The sequence below is a fragment of the Vanderwaltozyma polyspora genome, genomic scaffold, assembly GCF_000150035.1.
Source record: "Vanderwaltozyma polyspora DSM 70294 KpolScaffold1035 genomic scaffold, whole genome shotgun sequence".
Classification (NCBI taxonomy): domain Eukaryota; kingdom Fungi; phylum Ascomycota; class Saccharomycetes; order Saccharomycetales; family Saccharomycetaceae; genus Vanderwaltozyma; species Vanderwaltozyma polyspora.
Genome location: NW_001834664.1, coordinates 60,985 through 79,701, shown reverse-complemented (window position 1 = coordinate 79,701; position 18,717 = coordinate 60,985). Strand labels below are relative to the sequence as shown.

General features: G+C 34.8%; 8 protein-coding genes across 8 annotated transcripts; 4 read left to right on the top strand and 4 right to left on the bottom strand.

Annotated features, from left to right (window-relative positions):
• Positions 1-159: 159 nt before the first annotated feature.
• On the bottom strand, positions 160-1,245 carry Kpol_1035p33 (sterol desaturase family protein; the record flags this gene model as incomplete). The annotated part of the gene is made up of 1 exon (XM_001645028.1): positions 160-1,245. The coding sequence occupies one exon, from the start codon at positions 1,243-1,245 to the stop codon at positions 160-162; it is 1,086 nt and encodes a 361-aa protein (XP_001645078.1).
• Positions 1,246-2,775: 1,530 nt separating this feature from the next.
• On the bottom strand, positions 2,776-3,618 carry CAF16 (putative ATP-binding cassette family ATPase CAF16; the record flags this gene model as incomplete). The annotated part of the gene is made up of 1 exon (XM_001645027.1): positions 2,776-3,618. The coding sequence occupies one exon, from the start codon at positions 3,616-3,618 to the stop codon at positions 2,776-2,778; it is 843 nt and encodes a 280-aa protein (XP_001645077.1).
• A 3,245-nt stretch (positions 3,619-6,863) lies between these two features.
• Positions 6,864-7,871, top strand: Kpol_1035p31 (uncharacterized protein; the record flags this gene model as incomplete). The annotated part of the gene is made up of 1 exon (XM_001645026.1): positions 6,864-7,871. One exon carries the CDS (start codon positions 6,864-6,866, stop codon positions 7,869-7,871), a length of 1,008 nt encoding a protein of 335 aa, XP_001645076.1.
• A 416-nt stretch (positions 7,872-8,287) lies between these two features.
• Positions 8,288-9,793, bottom strand: ARO9 (aromatic-amino-acid:2-oxoglutarate transaminase; the record flags this gene model as incomplete). The annotated part of the gene is made up of 1 exon (XM_001645025.1): positions 8,288-9,793. The coding sequence occupies one exon, from the start codon at positions 9,791-9,793 to the stop codon at positions 8,288-8,290; it is 1,506 nt and encodes a 501-aa protein (XP_001645075.1).
• Positions 9,794-10,226: 433 nt separating this feature from the next.
• On the bottom strand, positions 10,227-11,276 carry AAH1 (adenine deaminase; the record flags this gene model as incomplete). Its single annotated transcript, XM_001645024.1, has 1 exon — positions 10,227-11,276. One exon carries the CDS (start codon positions 11,274-11,276, stop codon positions 10,227-10,229), a length of 1,050 nt encoding a protein of 349 aa, XP_001645074.1.
• Positions 11,277-12,676: 1,400 nt separating this feature from the next.
• Positions 12,677-13,657, top strand: TSC10 (3-dehydrosphinganine reductase; the record flags this gene model as incomplete). The annotated part of the gene is made up of 1 exon (XM_001645023.1): positions 12,677-13,657. One exon carries the CDS (start codon positions 12,677-12,679, stop codon positions 13,655-13,657), a length of 981 nt encoding a protein of 326 aa, XP_001645073.1.
• Positions 13,658-14,227: 570 nt separating this feature from the next.
• REI1 (Rei1p) lies at positions 14,228-15,451 on the top strand (the record flags this gene model as incomplete). Its single annotated transcript, XM_001645022.1, has 1 exon — positions 14,228-15,451. The coding sequence occupies one exon, from the start codon at positions 14,228-14,230 to the stop codon at positions 15,449-15,451; it is 1,224 nt and encodes a 407-aa protein (XP_001645072.1).
• Positions 15,452-15,934: 483 nt separating this feature from the next.
• On the top strand, positions 15,935-18,442 carry LAS21 (mannose-ethanolamine phosphotransferase LAS21; the record flags this gene model as incomplete). The annotated part of the gene is made up of 1 exon (XM_001645021.1): positions 15,935-18,442. The coding sequence occupies one exon, from the start codon at positions 15,935-15,937 to the stop codon at positions 18,440-18,442; it is 2,508 nt and encodes an 835-aa protein (XP_001645071.1).
• Between the last annotated feature and the right edge of the window lie 275 nt (positions 18,443-18,717).

Sequence of the window (18,717 nt, the reverse complement as noted above, 5' to 3'; positions counted from 1 at the left end):
TATAAGTGTACAAATTGATGATGGGGAATTGAAATTATATGTTGATGTTTTTTGCTGTTTGTTAAAGTCATAATATATACATATACATATACATATATGTATTCTTTTATGATATTCTAATGATGAGATGCCCTATATATGTTGTGGTCATTTTTAGCATCATTTGAATTTCTTTTCTTCATAAACTCTATCGTCATCATTACCTTCGACTTCTTGCTTGATGACTTCCATTCTTTTGATTTGTTCTTCCAAGGCCTTCTTGTTCTTGGTTAAGTTTGGATCGAATAAATCATCTTCTGGTCTTCTATAAGAACCACCCAATCTGTCCCATAGAGTGGTGAATTGACCATAGTTATAGTTGAAATATAGATGGTGAACGGTGTGGCAGGCAGTACCGTTAACGTATGGGTTATTGGACATATGGTTTGCATCATGAATCATAATAGACCAGAAGTTAACAAAAGTGAACAATAATAGGTAGAAATATTTGTTCAATGGCATTAACATTGGATACAAATGGTATGGTAAAGATTGAAAGTAACCATCTATTGGGTGGAAAGCGTGAGAAGCAAATGGAGTACAGACCAACCATTTGTGATGTGGCTTGTGCAAAGCTTTGTAGACTCTTGGCCAATGTAACCATCTGTGAGCCAAATAAATGGCACAATCGGTGAACATGATAAATGAGACTAATTCAAAGACCAATTGTTTCCAACCACCGTTTGATAAATCTAAAACAGTGTATAATTTTGAGTAACCTTTGAATTCGATGACAAACCAGAAACACGTCAAGATAGACATGATTGGGATGGAGGTCATAGCCAATTTAATTTCCAAATACATTTGGTTCTTCAAATAACGAGGATGGTTGAAGACAGATTTATCGAATAATGTAAAGTACGATAAGGTACCAAAAAATAGATATAATAACCAACCAAAGACAGTGGTTAAAATCCATGAAGAGATGACCTCTCTGACCAAGTTTGAACGTGGAAGTAGAGAGTTAAAAGTCAACTCAGACATATCCATCAAGTATGGGGTGTAACCATAGATATCTTGACAAACTCTTGAGTCTGGGTTAGCATTTAAAGATTGTAATAGCATAGTGACGTTTTGGACACCGCTGTTAATGTTCAACATTTGGTGCCATTTTGCTGGGACATCAGCTGCCAAAGAAGTAGGCAATAATTTGGAATAAACTTTATCCAATACTAAAGAATCAGCAACTTCTAATACTAAATCCATGGTTGAATCAGATGGCGATGATGGTCATACTATAGATCAAAGAATGAAAAAAGAGAGAGAGAGAGACAGAGGAGCCAGATTTGAATTTAAAGAATTAGTTCTAAAGATTTAGAGATGAGCATTGATTTATAGTACTATATATATATAAATATTAAATCATTCAATGATGAGAAGAATATGGTAATCGAGGAACGAGTTATAGATAAATGCGATCGTATGGCACATTTTTTTTTGCTTTGCTTCACTGTACTTTACATTTACTTTACTTAGGCTATTCAAATCAATCAATAAGAACAGTACAAATTTTTTTTTCCTCATCACCACCAACATCATCGTATTCACACTTCTTGATCTGAGTTTAGTTCCTAGAACTAATATACTTGCAAAAACACATTGAAACAATCTAGCAATCGAGCATTCCAATGGTTCTTCACCATCTTCTGGTAGTGCCAACTAACGAGAACCAGACAGCTTCAGTGAATGAATGCAAATAAAAGCATCAATCGTATAGAAGACATGAATACAACTCGAAGTACATTATGATATGTGGTATTGGATCGTAATGTTTAAGCAACTGGTTGTTTGTACTTTTCATCTTAGAGCAATTAAAAGCTGAGCAAGACAAGAAACGAACATTTTGGCAGCAATCGAGAGAGAGAGAGTTGTAACTTCGATACTAGTCTGGGTCTGGGGGGGGAGAAGTATACGAAACACTAGGAACATTGAATTGTGTGGTAATGTCCAGACTGGAGCAATGAAGCGTACTGAAGTAGGTTCGAGCAGTCGGTTTCTTATAGAGAGAGAGAGAGAGATCTTGAGAGAGATCGCGATATTTTTAGTTTGTTTCGAAATCGGGACGGGTTTGTACGGTCTGTTAAGAGCGATGACCAGGATAGCATAGTGAAGCATTGCTGTTTTATATCAAAGCTGATTTCGTATAAGAGACATGGGAAGATGAAGGTGAAGATGAAGGTAGTACTACGTTTTGGATTGGAACGACGAGGTATTTCGATTAGAGTGTAATGCTTTCTACGGTTGATGTATGTCTGTTTTAACTAGTGGATGTGATGTGAAGATGTTTGGTTTTATTTCAGTAGTTATGAGAGAGTGTACATCTATACGAAGTCATATTATATGCTATTATCACTAGCACTTGCTGGTTGCCATATGGGAACTATTGGTTTGATAGAGAAAATAAGTATCCGGGTAATGTCAAGTTCTCTCTCTAGAGCTCAAACCTGTTTCTTGTGGTTCGGAAATGTCTTTAATTGGGTTTCTGACACTATTCAAAATTAATTTCATGACCGTAGAGACGTCAGTTCAGTTTTTTGTCTTCTTGTAATACTTCTAAAGGTACTGTGATGGGTTCAAAAAAGAATATATATATAAATAACAATAACCATTAGAACCAGAGGTTTTGGTAGCGATGCGTGGAATACACATAGTTTTTTGCAAAAATATAATCTTCTCTATATAAAAACTCGATTCCTAGTCATATGAAACAATCTATCTGTCTATATACACAATATTTCATAATTCGGGCAATCCAAGGTCATTGTTCAACCAATGAAGGGCAAGTGGATGTAAACTGTTGACTTTACTGATAATGATCTTATTATTTTCATCTTTGATCACTTTACCATTTTCCATGTCTCCTATATTTTCTGTAAATTTGATATCTTTCTTATAATCTACATCTGAAACTATCTTACCATAATCCATATGCAATATACGGTTTGGCCAGTTAGCCAAACCATCAAAAATATGTGTCGCATATATAACACTACATTTACGAGATTCAGTTTCAAATTTTAAAAAATTTAGTAGTCTACTGCGACAAATGACATCAAGATCGACAGTGACTTCATCCAAAAGTAAGATTCTCCATGGTTTTAACAGACCCATTGCCAATTGGACTCTTCTTTTTTGGCCATCACTTAGCCTATGCATTCGCCAATTCAAATCGATATCTAAAATATCAACCAAGGTATCACATCTTTCTTGATAAACCTTCATACCGATACTATTTAACAGTTCAGTAACACCAATATCCCTATTTATGATAGTCATATGACACCATTCAGTGCCTAAATATGTAGTTGTTTGAACGTCTACGTCTTCTTGACGCTTTTTGGTTAACGATATGGGAGCAAAAGGATCTAAACCATTTACTAAAAGTTCACCATTTCTACATAAATGTTTCCCACTTAGTAGTCTCAACAACGTAGACTTACCGGCACCGTTACAACCCACTACTAAAGTTCTTGTGTTCCAAGGCACTTCAAGATTGATATCTACCAGACTAGGAACTTCACTTTCAGGGAAAGTATAGCTTAAATTCGAAACGTAAACAGCTAAATCTTCCTTACTCATAATTACAAAATGCGTTAATAGAATAGCAGTTAGAATATCTATTTTACTTGGAATGCAATCAATCAATCAATCAATAAATCAATCAGATTTCCTGAATTTGCAAATTAATTAAAATTACAATGCCTAATGCCCAATTAATTAAAGGATGAATAACTTCCCTATTTTAATTTCAATAGACCCCCTATCATGTATGAAAGCAGAACAAACCAAGATTAAGAGTGAAATCAAATTAAATTAAATTACATTGCATCAGACTAAATTAAAATTAAATGAATTAAATTAAACTTTATATGTACAATAAAGACTCAATGTCTGATATCCCTCCCTATATCACGGTGATTAATTAGAGGAATCCCACTTTCAAACAGAGTATGAAGTAACCAATCAGTCAATAAGTAGTTGAAGAGCATTTACATTACTTTCAAGAATTCTCACCATTCAAAACAGCTCACGTGAGCATCTACGTCACCAGCTACTTCAAACAAACAATAGCCACCAACAATAGCATACTCAAACATCAACTATACATTGACAACATAAGAAAAGGAAAGCACCAGAACTGGCAAGATTGTAACAGGCAGCTTCTTTTCAAAGCAATGACTGAAAAAATTTTTCAGTATCTCATCTCATCTCATCTCATCTCATCTCTTTAGAAAACAGAAACAAGAACAAGAACCAGAACCAGAAACAAAGAGAGAAAGAGAGACACACACAACAACAAAACCCAAAACCAGTCAGTCTAGCCAAGAGTGTCAAGATATCTAACAGAGTAATACTCTAAAACCTAAATAAAACCACGCTCTTAATGAAGTAAAATGCAAACAGTGTAGTATCTCCCGAATAGTTTAGTTTAGTATAATTTAGTTTAGTATAAACCGATGTCAGGTTACGCTACTTTATGTTACGTTACGTTACGTTACGTTACATTTGCTCTTCTTTGCTTTACGTTATTGTGAATATATCTTTTTATCTTGAATAGAGAGAGAGAACAAGAGCAAGAGATGGCTTCCTCTTCTTGCTATATCCACCGGGCTTTGATTCAACTAGGATTGGGATACAATTACTAGTTTGAGAGGCTGAGAGGTGAACAGAAAGAAAATATTTATACAATTGCAACTTCTGAATAGTTTTATAGATGTTTCACGGGGTGAGGGAAGGGAGATTGGTGTGAAATAGGTGTTTCTTGTTACCACCACGTCACTGTTGCACTTTACTATCTGTTAGATTTCTAAAACTGAGTGAAATCGATCTAAATTAGAGAAACTCTCATTTTGGTATAGAGGTTTTGTTTGTATGATATGGTCTAGTGGGTATGATAACGGATTTTGCCCTAGTCCCCCTAGGGCCAATTGGTCCAATTCCCTTAGATGGGTAGGAGTTTCTTAGGTTGGTTGCTTTGTAGTGTTCTTAATGTATATTTCTCTGTAAGCCACTGTTAAAGTTCAAGTCAAGTCAATTCAGTTCAATTACGTTGAATTGTGTTTTGTTGTATTTTGTTTTGTTTTGTTATGTTGAATTGTGTTTTATTTTTTTTTATTATGAGGAAGGGAGAATGAATGAATAAAAAGTCTCTTGCTGCTACACTTTTTCATCAAACAACAACAACAACTGAAAAAAGTGAAAAGAAAAAAAAATTTCCTTCTTTCTTCTTTATTTCTTGTTTATACAGCAGTGTTACTTTTGTTGTTAATGCTATTTCGATCACGGTAGATAGAACTGATAGAACTGATAGAAATGCTAGAACTGCTAGATATGTATTGCGTTACACTCATGTTCCACGGTAATTGTAACTAATAGATGAGGGACAACACAGTAGTGCTAATTTGTATTAGCTTTTGTTGTTTTTTTTTATTTTTCATTTTTTAATAAAGATTTTGACAAATTGAGTTCTATTATGTTCTATTTTCCCAACCCAATCTCCCTGTAATTAATTTTGTTTATTCCCACCTCCCTGTCTTCTCCCTATCTCCTCCCTTCTTAATACCTCCCTGGCTCCCTTCCCTTCCTTTCCCCCCCCCACACACACAAACATTAACCTATATACAACTAACCTACTTGACCATTCCAAATTGGTATTGCCTGTACTGATACTTCTCATCAAAGTTTGCAATTTACTACCATTGCATTAAGTACTAATAGCTATCAACCTCTTTTTGAGATACCGTCATTTTGAATTACTCTATTAGGCAATCCTGTTTCGAAATCCCATCAATCATTCATTCAATCTTTTTGGAAATTGCCTCAACGGTTACTATTATCTATTTTAATCCTATGCATTCATTCACTCAAGGTATAGTCTTTTCTTCAACTTGTTGTTATTTCCAATTGGATATCCCATCTTATCCCATGATGTTCATAATTCTTAGAGAATATAAAGTTCACTAAAGCCATCCCTACGGTATTTACTCAGTGTGGTACCCTTATCGTTTCTTTTGTTCTACATACATATTTCGATATCCCAATTCTATCTTATCCATCTGTATTCACCGATTGCATTAGGATTGAACAACAACTACAATTGCACTTGCAAGTGCAGATGCAAGTGCAACCGTGATTTCTAAGATCCTTTGGTATAAACTATTGCATTAAGTTGCATATTTCTCTATATGTTCTATAATTATCGCAGTCAACTTAGCTATAAACACAACTAATGACAGAGAGTCCACTGCCCACTGGGTTATTTGAAGTGGAACAAGATAACAAATAACGTTGAAACCCAATTAATTAAATTGCAATTGCAATTTTAATTTTAATTAATTAATTCGATCTAGTTCAATTTAATTCAATCTAATTTGTTTTGAAGTACCTCACTGTGGGTTTTCTTTAATTATTACAACTCTCCCTTACCCTAAGGATTCCTTACATATCTCCTATTTATTCCAATTTGTTTATTTATCTAATTATTACTCTGTGTCATATCACTTAGAAGGGGTAAATACAAATGGTTTAATGCATACTCTAAGGAAGACTAACTAGTTCAGTGGTGTGCTACTTCTTAGTAATTTGTTTATTTTGTTCCATCCCCATTGCCACCATCTACATCCTGGATATTTCTTAAATTTTTTTTTCAATTAATTGGCATCGACTTTCAATTTATCTTGCATATATAAATGACAACCTCTTTTATCAATTTATTCCAGATGCATAACTCATCTCTTTTCTAATCCTTCTCTTATTTTCTAATTCTACTCTATATACAGAACATCAACGACTATAATCGTCAATCGTCAGATATAATATAGAAAATGAAATTCCAAATCGCTGCATCTGCTTTGTTAGCTGCTTCTACTTTAGTACAAGCTTCCCCAGTTATCTTCGAAACTGGTAACATCTCTAACATCTCTAACGGTTCAAACCACTCAAACTCTACCTTCCACAACGGTACTAACGCTACCGACTTTGTTGAACCAAAATTAAAGGTCATTGTCACTGGTGGTACTTACACTTTGAAGAACTCTTCTGACGTTGAATATAACTTTTACGGCAACTCTTCCAATGCTTTGAACTTCACTCAATTATATGAAGTTGCTGAAATTGTTAACAAGACTTTAGACAACGATAACTACTACGGTGTCGTCGTTGTTGCCAACGGTAACTCTGTCGAATCCTTAGGTTTCTTCTCTACTATCTTATTCGATTCTATCAAGCCTGTCGTTGTTGCTCAAGATGCTGATTACGGTTTATTGGTCGCTAACAACACTGGTGCTTACGGTTCCTTGGTTGTCTCTAACGATTACTTAGTCTACTCTGGTGCTTTCTCTCCAGCTGTTTCAAGATACGCTACTGACGCTGCTTCTGGTGTTCCAATTGCTGCTTGTGGTGATGACTTATCTGTTAACTGGTTCTTCGACGACTCTACTCCAATGTTCACTGACCCATTCTCTGTCATCAGAAACCAATTCCCAGAATTAACTAATGCTAACGTCACTACCGAATTCAACTTCACTCCAAGAGTCCCAATTGTTTCTCAATCTGACTGCTCTTTGGAATTATTATCTACTTTGGAAGCTGCTGCTGACGGTGTTGTCATCATCTCTACTGAAGGTGATGCCAGATCTTTGGACTTGTCTTCTCTATCTATCCCAGTCGTTTTCGCTAAGGGTGATCAAGTTCCATACTTGAGCTCTATGTACTTGCCAGAAGGTACTTGTGGTGCTGGTTACCTATCTCCTTTGAAGGCTCAATTATTATTGACTGTTGCTTTAGCCAATGGTATCTCTTCTGCTGAAGAATTGATCACCATCTTCCCATAAACACTATACATCTTTAACATTCAATGATTTTTTATCTATTCTAATACCCTTTAATGTGAAGATTTAATTTACGGTTCGTCTTATACTTTACACCAGTATGTAATAAACCTTTTAACTTTAATTTAATTCAAAAAATTTGTACTTTCTTTATAATAATAATTATAATAAATTTGTTATATATTATACCCATTTATATACTTCTGGATTTCCCCATTTCAGTCGTTGGTTTGTTAATAATGCCGGCATTTTTTATGCTGGTCTTGCTGGTTTTATTACTTAATATGTCAATGATAAGTTTGCTGGTATATAATTGCTTGAACTTGCAAATTTATTGTTGGGAGAAGTAGACATATGAAACAAAGTAGGGGAAATAAAAAAATAACAAGCAATACAGTAACAATAAAAGATTAGAAGGTTTAATTTTCGATATATTTCATAATACCATCACCAATTCTCTTCGATGCTTTGTCCAATATTTCATCATTCTCCGCAAATGCAACAGTAATTCTAATGAAATTAGCATTGTCCTTAGAGAATTCTTTATCAACAGCCATTTTATAACCAAGAATAACCTTGACTCCCGATGATAAGAAGCTTCTGTTCAATTCATTCATCACTGTAATGACATCCTTACCTTCTGTTTTCTTAATACCATCTAGGTTAACCTTGACGTTAATGAACATACCAGCAGATGGCTCTAAAACTTCTAGATAACCCTTTTTAAATGCTTCAGTTCCATACAAGGCTTTAAACATAACGTTTCTTCTATGTGTGTACTCAGCAGCAACTTTCATGATCCAATGGAACCAACCTTCTAACTGAGCATAATCCACATTTTCGAATTTATCTTCATATGGCTTAGCTAATTCCTTAATGGTTGTGTATAAGATTGCTTGTGAAGTACCACTTGGAGCTCTAGTTGTGATTTCAGTATAAGTCAAAACTTTATCGATGATAAATTTATTAGCTGCCATAAAACTCAACCTTAAACCTGGGGCATAAACTTTAGAGAAAGTTTCTAATCTAACAACACGAGCATCGGTGTCTATTGTCATAAATGATTTAACCAAATAGTCATTGATGTATTTGTCAACGGTTAAATTTTCATCATCAAGATACGGATTCTTATCTGGTTTAGACTTATCATATTTTGGTAGGTATAAATATCCATATGGATCATCTTCAACAATAATAATATCATGTTTTTGACATATCTTATAAATTTTTCTTCTCTTCTCCATAGATAAAGTCATACCTGTTGGATTTTGACCAGTGGCAATCGTGTAAAGAACTGTTGGTTTTGGCAAATGTTTATGTTCGCTAGAATCCCAGTTTTCCAATAAAGTTTGCATATAGTCTACATCAATACCTTGCTTCTCTGGATTTTCACTTAATTCCATCTTAATTGGAATATGAGCCGCACCAGTGGCCTTAATATTATAAATAACTGGAGAGAAGGTAAATTCTTCCATCATGACGGTAGTATTTTCATCACAAATAGTTTCAAATAACTTAAACATCGAGTCACTTGAACCGTTACCAAGAATAACATCCCAATTATCATAAGCAGGGTTGTTAGCCTTCTTGATTATATTTCTTGAGAAATTAATCAGAGGAGGTAAACCAACAGTCTCAGAATATTGGAAAGTACGAGCCATTGGTAATTCAGCTGGTGAGTTCAAAGACATCGAAACCTTCTTTAAGGTTTCATCACCTAATTGAGGTTTGTCTGAGATATGGAGATCGATAGAATTGATTGGGAATAATTTTGGATTTGGCATACCGGCTGTCAATTCAATCAAATCATCAGGAACATCGCCATCATTATCCCAAAACTGAGCAAATGTTCTATCCTTGCATCTTTTTGATAGAAACTTTGAATAACGTTCCTCCAACGTAGAATAGTCTAACTTAATCGACATTGTTGTTAAACCTTTTAAAACCTTTTCAAGTGTAATAAACGTAAGATACCAAACTCTTGAAACACAAACAATGTAAGCAATGTGTAAATTATCTATAGGTGCCAAAATACCTTGCTTGCTTGCCTTTCTATTTAACTTTTAATGAGATATCTCTTGCTTACTAAGTGGGCAATATTTAAACCCTGTTGAAATATTTCATCTGGGCATCGCTAACGTAATTACATTCTTTACGAACAAACAGCTTAAAATGAAGAATAGTGTGGAATTAATGAAATGTTTATAAGGTAACTGTGTATAGTTTATAAAAAGTTTTGATTGGTATATATTGTTTTATATAATAAAATTTCACAAAGTTAGTGGTTCCTCATTGGTTATGTTCCTTGTAGATTGGGTTTGAAATGATGCAATTAGGATTAGTTTAAATTGATTTAGTTCATCCGGATCTGTTGACATATTTTGTAATGATACCATCGACTTCATTAATCAATTCTTCTTTTCTCTTTTCATCTATCCAAGAGTGGGTGATACCATTCTTAACGATTTGGCCCCAAGTGAAGAACCCCCATTGTGGGTATTCCTTTGACAATTGAATGTAATTATCTAAAAGGTAACCACCAAAGTAAGCAGGGTCATCAGAATTGATAGAGAAAGGGACACCATAGTCTAAGAATTTTTGTAATGGCAATTGGGAGACTTTTTCTACGACTTGTAATTTAACATTTGATAAAGGACAAATAGACAACATAATTTTTTCTTCAGCTAATCTTTCCAACAAAGCGTCGTCATCAGCACTTCTGACACCATGATCGATTCTATGAACCTTCAATAGATCCAAGGCGTCTGAGACGTAAGAGGCAGGGCCTTCTTCACCAGCATGGGCAGTTAGTTTGATGTCAGGGTTTAGTTTAATTGCCTTTTCATAACATTCAACAAACAAAGCAGGAGGGAAGTTTTTCTCAGAAGAATCCAAACCAATACCTGAGATAGTACCATCTTTGATGTACTTGGCAGCATCGTCGATTAAAGAGGAGCAATCCTTTGGGTCGGTGTGTCTTAATAGACACATGATAATTTTGTAGGTGACGCCGAATTGCTTTTGAGCATCTTTACAAGCTCTTTCGATACCACGAGTGACGATATCCAAGGAGATATCTCTTGAAGTATGAGTTTGTGGGTCGTAGAAGATTTCAGCGTGGACTAGACCTTGTTTTGAGACTCTTTTAAAGTAAGCCATTGTTAGTTCGTAGAAATCCTGTTCTGTGATCAATACGTTAGCACCCACGTAGTACAAGTCCAAGAACTCTTGTAAGTTGTTGAAGTTGTACTTATCTTTCAAGTCCTTGACGGTAGTTGGGAAGTCATTTGGTAGGGTGATTTTATTTCTGTTTGCGAACTTGAACAGCAATTCAGGTTCCAAAGTACCTTCGATATGTAGATGGTGTTCACACTTTGGCAGTTCTTTTAAAAATTCTAGAGGGACCATTGCTTGTGGATAGATGAGACGCTTGATGTATAGTAAATGTATATGATATGAAAAGTGAGTGTCCTTAGTCACAGTTAGGAGAGCACATAGTCATACACACATGTATATATATATATATACATATATACATATATACATGTGTGTATGACTATGTGAATGTGTGTGAGTGGTTGACAAGAGATGTTAAACCATATCTCAGCTCAGCTCATCTCATCCCAGCTCCTGGCAGGTTGTGATAAATTTTTTTTTTCAGTTTTCGAAACGTGTGTCGTTTCTTTTTGCTGGCAGTAGAGAAACAAAAAGAAACGACAACTGTTCGAAACCACCGACCTGAAACCCATCTGCTAGCGACACGCACACACGCGACCCTCACGTGCCCCATCATCGTCAGCCACGAATTGCGGGTGCTGTTCCGTGGACCCGGCTGGCATCATCCGCCCCATCGCAACCGCAACCGCAACCGCAACCAAACACCAAAAAAAAGAAACAAACCTCCGAGCGAACACAAAAAACACAAAAACAACACAAAAATTTTTTTTCCTCTTTCCTCTTTCCTTTTCCCACCGTGCAACTTCAAAGAAAAGACAAGAACCGAGCACCGAGAACCCAGAAGCAAGAACAACAAACTAAAACTTCCTTGGCGAACTATCACCAAACTGAGCTGAACTGAACTGAACCCATTTTCTTCATTACCTTACCTTCCAATAGTTTACTTTACAGTACAGCCTCGTCCTTTCTCATCACCATTCTGATTCTCATTCTCATTCTCATTCTAACTTTGATTCCAACTTTGATTCTATTCTATACTCTTCCATCCCATCCCATCCCATCCCTTCTGTCCCCCTCGACCATACCCCTAGATGGCACCCACATTAACTATCCAGCTCTCATCCATCTCTCTCATCCCCCTTGTCTTTTCCAACTCGTACTTGAAAAACAAACACTAATACCTATCCAACCTTGCTGGTACTGTAAGCAATCATATCAGATCATATCATATCATATCATATACCTACTTTCGCAAATAGGTCCCTAACCCATCTCTCTCTCTCTCTCTCTCTCTCTCTCTCGTTACACCACTGGACTGGATTCAACACCAACTGCTACAATCGGTATCGCTCCTATTTCACTTCCTCATTGACAGAATCCAACTCTCTTTGCTTTTGTTTTGTTGCTAGATTTAACCAATTCCCACCCCATCACATCCTATATAAGAAACTCATATATCAAAATTTCAATCCATCCTCTTTCCCAATTCCCCATACTATAACACTACCAAAAGACCATACTCGTATTCCTATCCATCTAGATAGATATTAAACTAAAAATTACATTTACAAAAAAGATTTCTTTAAAAACAACAACTACATTAAAGCTTCCATTACTGCACATTCCCATCCATGTCCTATTCTCTCGTTGATCAAGTCGTATTGATTACCGGTGGCTCCCAAGGTTTAGGCAAACAATTCGCCAAAAAATACTATGAAGAAGGTCGCAATTGTAAAATTATCATAGTCAGCAGATCAGAACAAAAATTACTAAAGGCTATCTCAGACATCACCTACTATCCATTACCTGACATCGATAATAATCAATTTCTGCTATCTGTACCAAAGGATTCAATTTCAACCAGAGAGATCAACGAATCAGGCAACGAACTTTACTACTTCCCTTCTGACTTGGGTTCTTATAAAGGTGTCGCTAATTTATTCTCAATATTAGCTGAAAAATCTTTATTACCCACTCAGATTATCTCATGTGCTGGTGGCTCAGTACCAAAGTTATTCGTAGAACTAACAAGAGAAGAATTGGAGGCAGGTATAGACGTAAACTATAAAACTACCCTGTATGTATCCCATTTTGCTGCCCAATTCATACCGTCATGCCATTTGATCCTATTCTCAAGTGTTACTGCTTTCTACCCTTTTATTGGTTATAGTCAATACGCCCCTCTAAAAGGTTCAGTCAAAGCTTTGGCCTCGATTTTAAGACAAGAACTACCCTACATGAGAATTTCCGTCGTCTACCCTGGTAATTTCCAGAGTGAAGGATATGAATTAGAAAATATGACAAAACCTGAAATTACAAAGACTATGGAAGGTGCTTCACAACCAATTACATGTGAAGAATGTTGCGATAAAATTATTTGGTGGTTGAAATATGGTTACGACGATATCACTACAGATTTCATAGGTTGGTTCCTAATGAGTCTAGATATGGGTCTGAATAAACATAATAACAAGTCTCCTTTATGGTTCTTACAATTATTATTAGGCGCCATTACAAACTTAACAGCTGTACCTGTTCATATGCTGATATGTTCTTTCCAAATCAGATCATGGTTTAAGAAAAATGAAGATCGAAGAGCAAGTTCTGATTAAAGAAGATAATGACCAAACCAGCTCTCACCATTAATTTTACAAGCTCATATTCAACGTTCCTAAAGTTGATCCCAACTATTCCCTGCATCAATTTTTTTTCACTCTCTTTATCTGATTGTTATCATTATTAGTATATATGCCAAAATTAAAATTAAAACAAGACTTTATTTCATTGCCATTTTTTTAAGTTATTACTATTATTTCAAGTTATTACTATTATTTCATATTTACATATGTAGATTAAGGTTCATCTGTTAATGTCATTAAACAACCTTATATCAACCTCAAATTGTATATAATTCCATATCTATCGAAAATATATATCTTTTGAACCTTCCTCATTCTTATTCTGTCTTGTTTATCTACCTTACCTTAGTATGGAAAATTTGATATCGCAATGAAAATTTGAGATGAGATGAGATGAGATGAGATGAGATGAGATGAGATGATTTAAACAAGCTTTGATATATAAGAAAGGTTTATGGATAAGTTGTATTGTAACCCATTGTATACGTTTTTATATTGTGTAGTTTTTGCAGTATCCCAAGTAAGTTGCTCAGTTCAATAGCTATGTCTGGTGTTTATACTTGTAATTCGTGTGGTTTGCAGTTTCCTTCTGGTGGTGACCAGAGGGAACATATGAAGACTGATTGGCATAGATACAATTTGAAGAGACGTGTAGCCAATCTTCCAGCTATTACTGAACAAACATTTAAATCAAAGCAATCTGATGTGGCCAGCAGCAGTGAAGATGCCAAAGGTAAGAGCAAACAGTTGTCCAAAAAGGAACAAAGGATGAAAGAGAAAGAAGCTCTATTAGAAAAGAAGAGGAAACTTCTTGAAATTGCTAGAGAACGTATGATTCAACAACAACTTGCTGGTGAGGTTCCAACTCTAGATAAATTGATTATTGCTGAAGAAGAGGCTACTGCATCAGCAATTGCTGAAGTGGCTGCTGAATCTAAGGCTAGTAGTAACTCTAACACTGATGATGCTACTAAACCTGATGTTGAACAAGAAGAAGAGGTAGATGAAGAAAAACAAGCTGAACTTTTGATGCAAGAGAAGCTAAAAAATAGAGTTGATATACCTCTGGAACAATGTCTATTCTGTACCAACAATAAAACTTTTAAATCTTTCGAAATGAATTTGACACATATGTACCAAAGTCATGGTTTCTACATGCCAGAACAAAAATATTTAATCAATAAAGAAGGCTTGGTTAAGTATATGTCTGAAAAGGTAGGTTTGGGTAACGTCTGTATTGTATGTAATTACCAAGGTAATTCTTTGAATGCAGTTAGATCTCACATGTTGTCCAAGAGACATTGTAAGATTCCTTATGAATCGAACGATGAGAAACTAGAAATATCAGAATTCTATGATTTCGAAAAGTCTTATGCCACCACTGAGGGTGATAATGGTGAATGGGAAGACATTGACGAAGAAGATGTCAACAGTGATGACGAAGAAATCGATGAGACTACCGAATACTTATACCAAGATGGTATCGAATTACACTTACCTTCTGGTATCAAAGTAGGACACCGTTCCATGCAACGTTATTATAAACAAGATTTGAGGCCAGAAAAGATATTAACTGAAGGCCAAGGTACAATTATTGCTGCTGAAACAAGACAAGATTTCATCACCAACGGTTTACCTGATAGAACTACCGTTCAAGCTCAACAAAGAGCCTGGCAAACAGAAGTCAAAGATAAGAAAACCCATTCAAAAAGAGCAGCAAAATTTATCAACAACCAACCTCATTACAGAGACCAACTGTTACAATAGTTACCGCATTCATCAATTATATTTTCCTTTGGCATTCATTATCCTTTCAAGCTTCCCTTCTCTTCCGTTCTTCTATCACACCAGTCTCATATCTCTACAACTATTTTCTAAATGTACATTATATATAAACTACACATTTAAACTATAATAATATATATATATATATATATCAATAAATCACAGTTTATTTGATCCAATAACTCACTACCAGCTCCAGTATTAACCAAATCGGTTCTTCTGTTGTTAATGATCTCATCGCAATATATATCAATATAGGTAAAAGTTAATAATCTCGATATCTAAAACTATATCAAGAAGGTTTAAGATCAAGAAAAAGGTCGAATTGATATATAAAGTACCCAGGGCAAGGTTGGGAGATTGAATTGATAGCTATTGCAATTATAGGATTGGGTAATTGTCCGTTGGTTGGGTTTAATAAGTATACGTATTGTTCTTTTTCTAGCAATTTATTAGGATAAAGTAATGAAGGTATTACAATTGACTGCTATATTAATTATACAACTTATATCTGTATTGATCTTTTGTATTGGGTTCTTTCCTTCAAAGAATGTATTGGAAGGTGATGCAGTATTTGAAATATCTTCAGATGCCCAATTAAATGCTAAACCTGCTTTCAATAAGCTGGTCTTGGTGGTGATTGATGCTTTACGTAGTGATTTTTTGTTTGATCAAGATATATCACAATTCAACTATATCCATGAGCTATCCAATAATGGGTATGCATGGGGGTTTACTGCCTTTTCTAATCCTCCTACAGTAACTCTTCCTAGATTGAAAGGTATCACTACAGGTTCCACTCCAAATTTCTTGGATGCAATTTTAAATGTTGCTGAAGATGATTCTTCATCTAATTTGAAGAATCAAGATTCTTGGCCAATGCAATTTGCTAAACATGGTAAGAAGATTAGGTTCTTTGGTGATGATACCTGGCTGAAGTTGTTCCCTCATGAGATCTTTACTGAATACGAGGGAACAAATTCATTTTTTGTAAGTGATTTTGAACAAGTTGATCATAATGTCACTAGACATCTAGAGAAACAAATCAAAGAAAAAAACGACTGGGATGCTCTTATTTTACATTATTTAGGTTTAGATCATATTGGCCATAAAGGTGGGCCAACATCAAAATTTATGGGTCCAAAGCATAGGGAGATGGATTCTATAATTAAAAACCTGTTTGAAACTGTTGGCCAAGATGAAAATACACTTATTTGTGTTATGGGTGACCATGGTATGAATGAGGTAGGTAATCATGGAGGTTCATCGCCTGGTGAAACTTCAGCTGGTTTAGTATTAATTTCAAAGAAGTTAAAAAACTTTGAGGTTCCTTCAGATCAAAAAGGTGTGAAACTTCCAATCAAATCAGTTAATGTTGCCCCAGAGGAAGATAAACAGTACAAATTTTTAACACAGATACAACAAGTTGATATTGTACCGACATTGTCTGCCTTGTTTAATATTCCTTTCCCTAAGAACAATGTTGGTGTCATGATGCCTTCTATACTAGAATTATTAGATCCAAAATTGTTTAGAATTAAGCTTCAAGAGAATTTTAGACAACTAATGATAGTATCTAATAATAAGGATATCAGGCAGCTCTACGAGAGCTATGATTTTGAAAATACTGAAATAAAAGATATTATTTCTGAAATGAAGGATATTCAAGGAGAACTAACAAGCTCAGCTACAAATTACAATGTGCCATTATTATATTTGGGGTTAGGTCTCATATTTATCCTAACTTTAACAATATCATTCTGGTTTTACTTCAGTGTCCTTGAAGTTGATTTCAAAAATGTTTTAATTGTGATTATATCATTGCTAATAGGTTTGTCTTCATTTGCTAGTAGTTTTGTAGAGGAAGAACATCAAATATGGTGGTGGATAATTACTGGATTAATCACAGTATCAGCAATTAATTTGCCTGATCAGAAGATAGCACACTTAGTGATGTTTGTATGTGTACGGATAATTCGTGGATGGAATAATAGTGGTCAGAAATATTCATATGATAGAACCATCTCTATCTTATTAAATACTGAGTATGAAGATTTTCAATGGTATTTGAATATTGCTACTATATTATATATTATGTTGAAGGATTCTACTGACAATTTAATCTCTTTTATGTTCTCCTATAATCTTGGTTCTGTGTGTATACTTTACAAAGTATGTTGGACAATTATCAATCAAGACCATGTACCTGAACCAATTTACAAAGCTGCAATTTATATTTGTCGTAGATTATCGAGAGACTATTCGTTACAAGATATTTCTGTTGTTGAAGAAAACTTGATTCCGATAGCTAGGTTTTTCTTTTATTCTGTTCTAGCAATCGTAATTGCCATTTATGGTTCTGCTAAATTAAAATTAATAAAAAACCCGATAAAGGATATCCAAAAAACGTTAACATTCTTATTAATTTTCCAGTCACCATCGTCATACATTGGTCTCTTTATGGTATATGATATCTTACAATCTTCCTTATCAAGCTTGCTGGTAAACCAATATAGCAGCAATGTAATGATTACATCGACAATATCATTAGTATTACAATATTTTACATTTTTCCAATTTGGAGGTACCAACTCGATAGCTACAGCTGATTTGACAAACGCTTATAATGGTGTTTCTGAAGATTATAACATCTATTTTGTTGGATTTTTAATGTGTGTTTCCAATTTTGCACCAGCAATTTACTGGGCAATGTTCCCATGGAAGGTAATCTACAACCAAATCAAACCTAACAACAAATGGAATGTTTTTGCTGAAAATAAATTACCAATCGTATACTTCAACTGCATTGCTGGATGTTTCCTGCTCCTATCTTGTTTTATCCTAAGATACCATTTGTTCATCTGGAGTGTGTTTAGCCCAAAGTTGTGCTATTATGCCACATGGAACATTTTCATGAACCTGATAGTCGGATGGGTTCTTGAGATAGCTGTATTATCCATGGTCGATAAGTAATGTATCAACAATATACTCATCTAGGATCCCATTTACTGTCACTGGCATTAGAATGAATCTGTATTATCATCGTTTCATACGAATCATGTTTTATAGTTACGAATCTGCAATAATGTAATTTATATAAAAGAACTGTTACATATAATGGCGTTAACGCATTAGATAATTTGATACAAGAACCAGACATCTAAGAACATTCCATTGTTATACGAATCTGGAGTATTCTCAGTGCCATATATAGTGTTTCTGGTTTTCTGTTTGAATCTCAGCCTGTA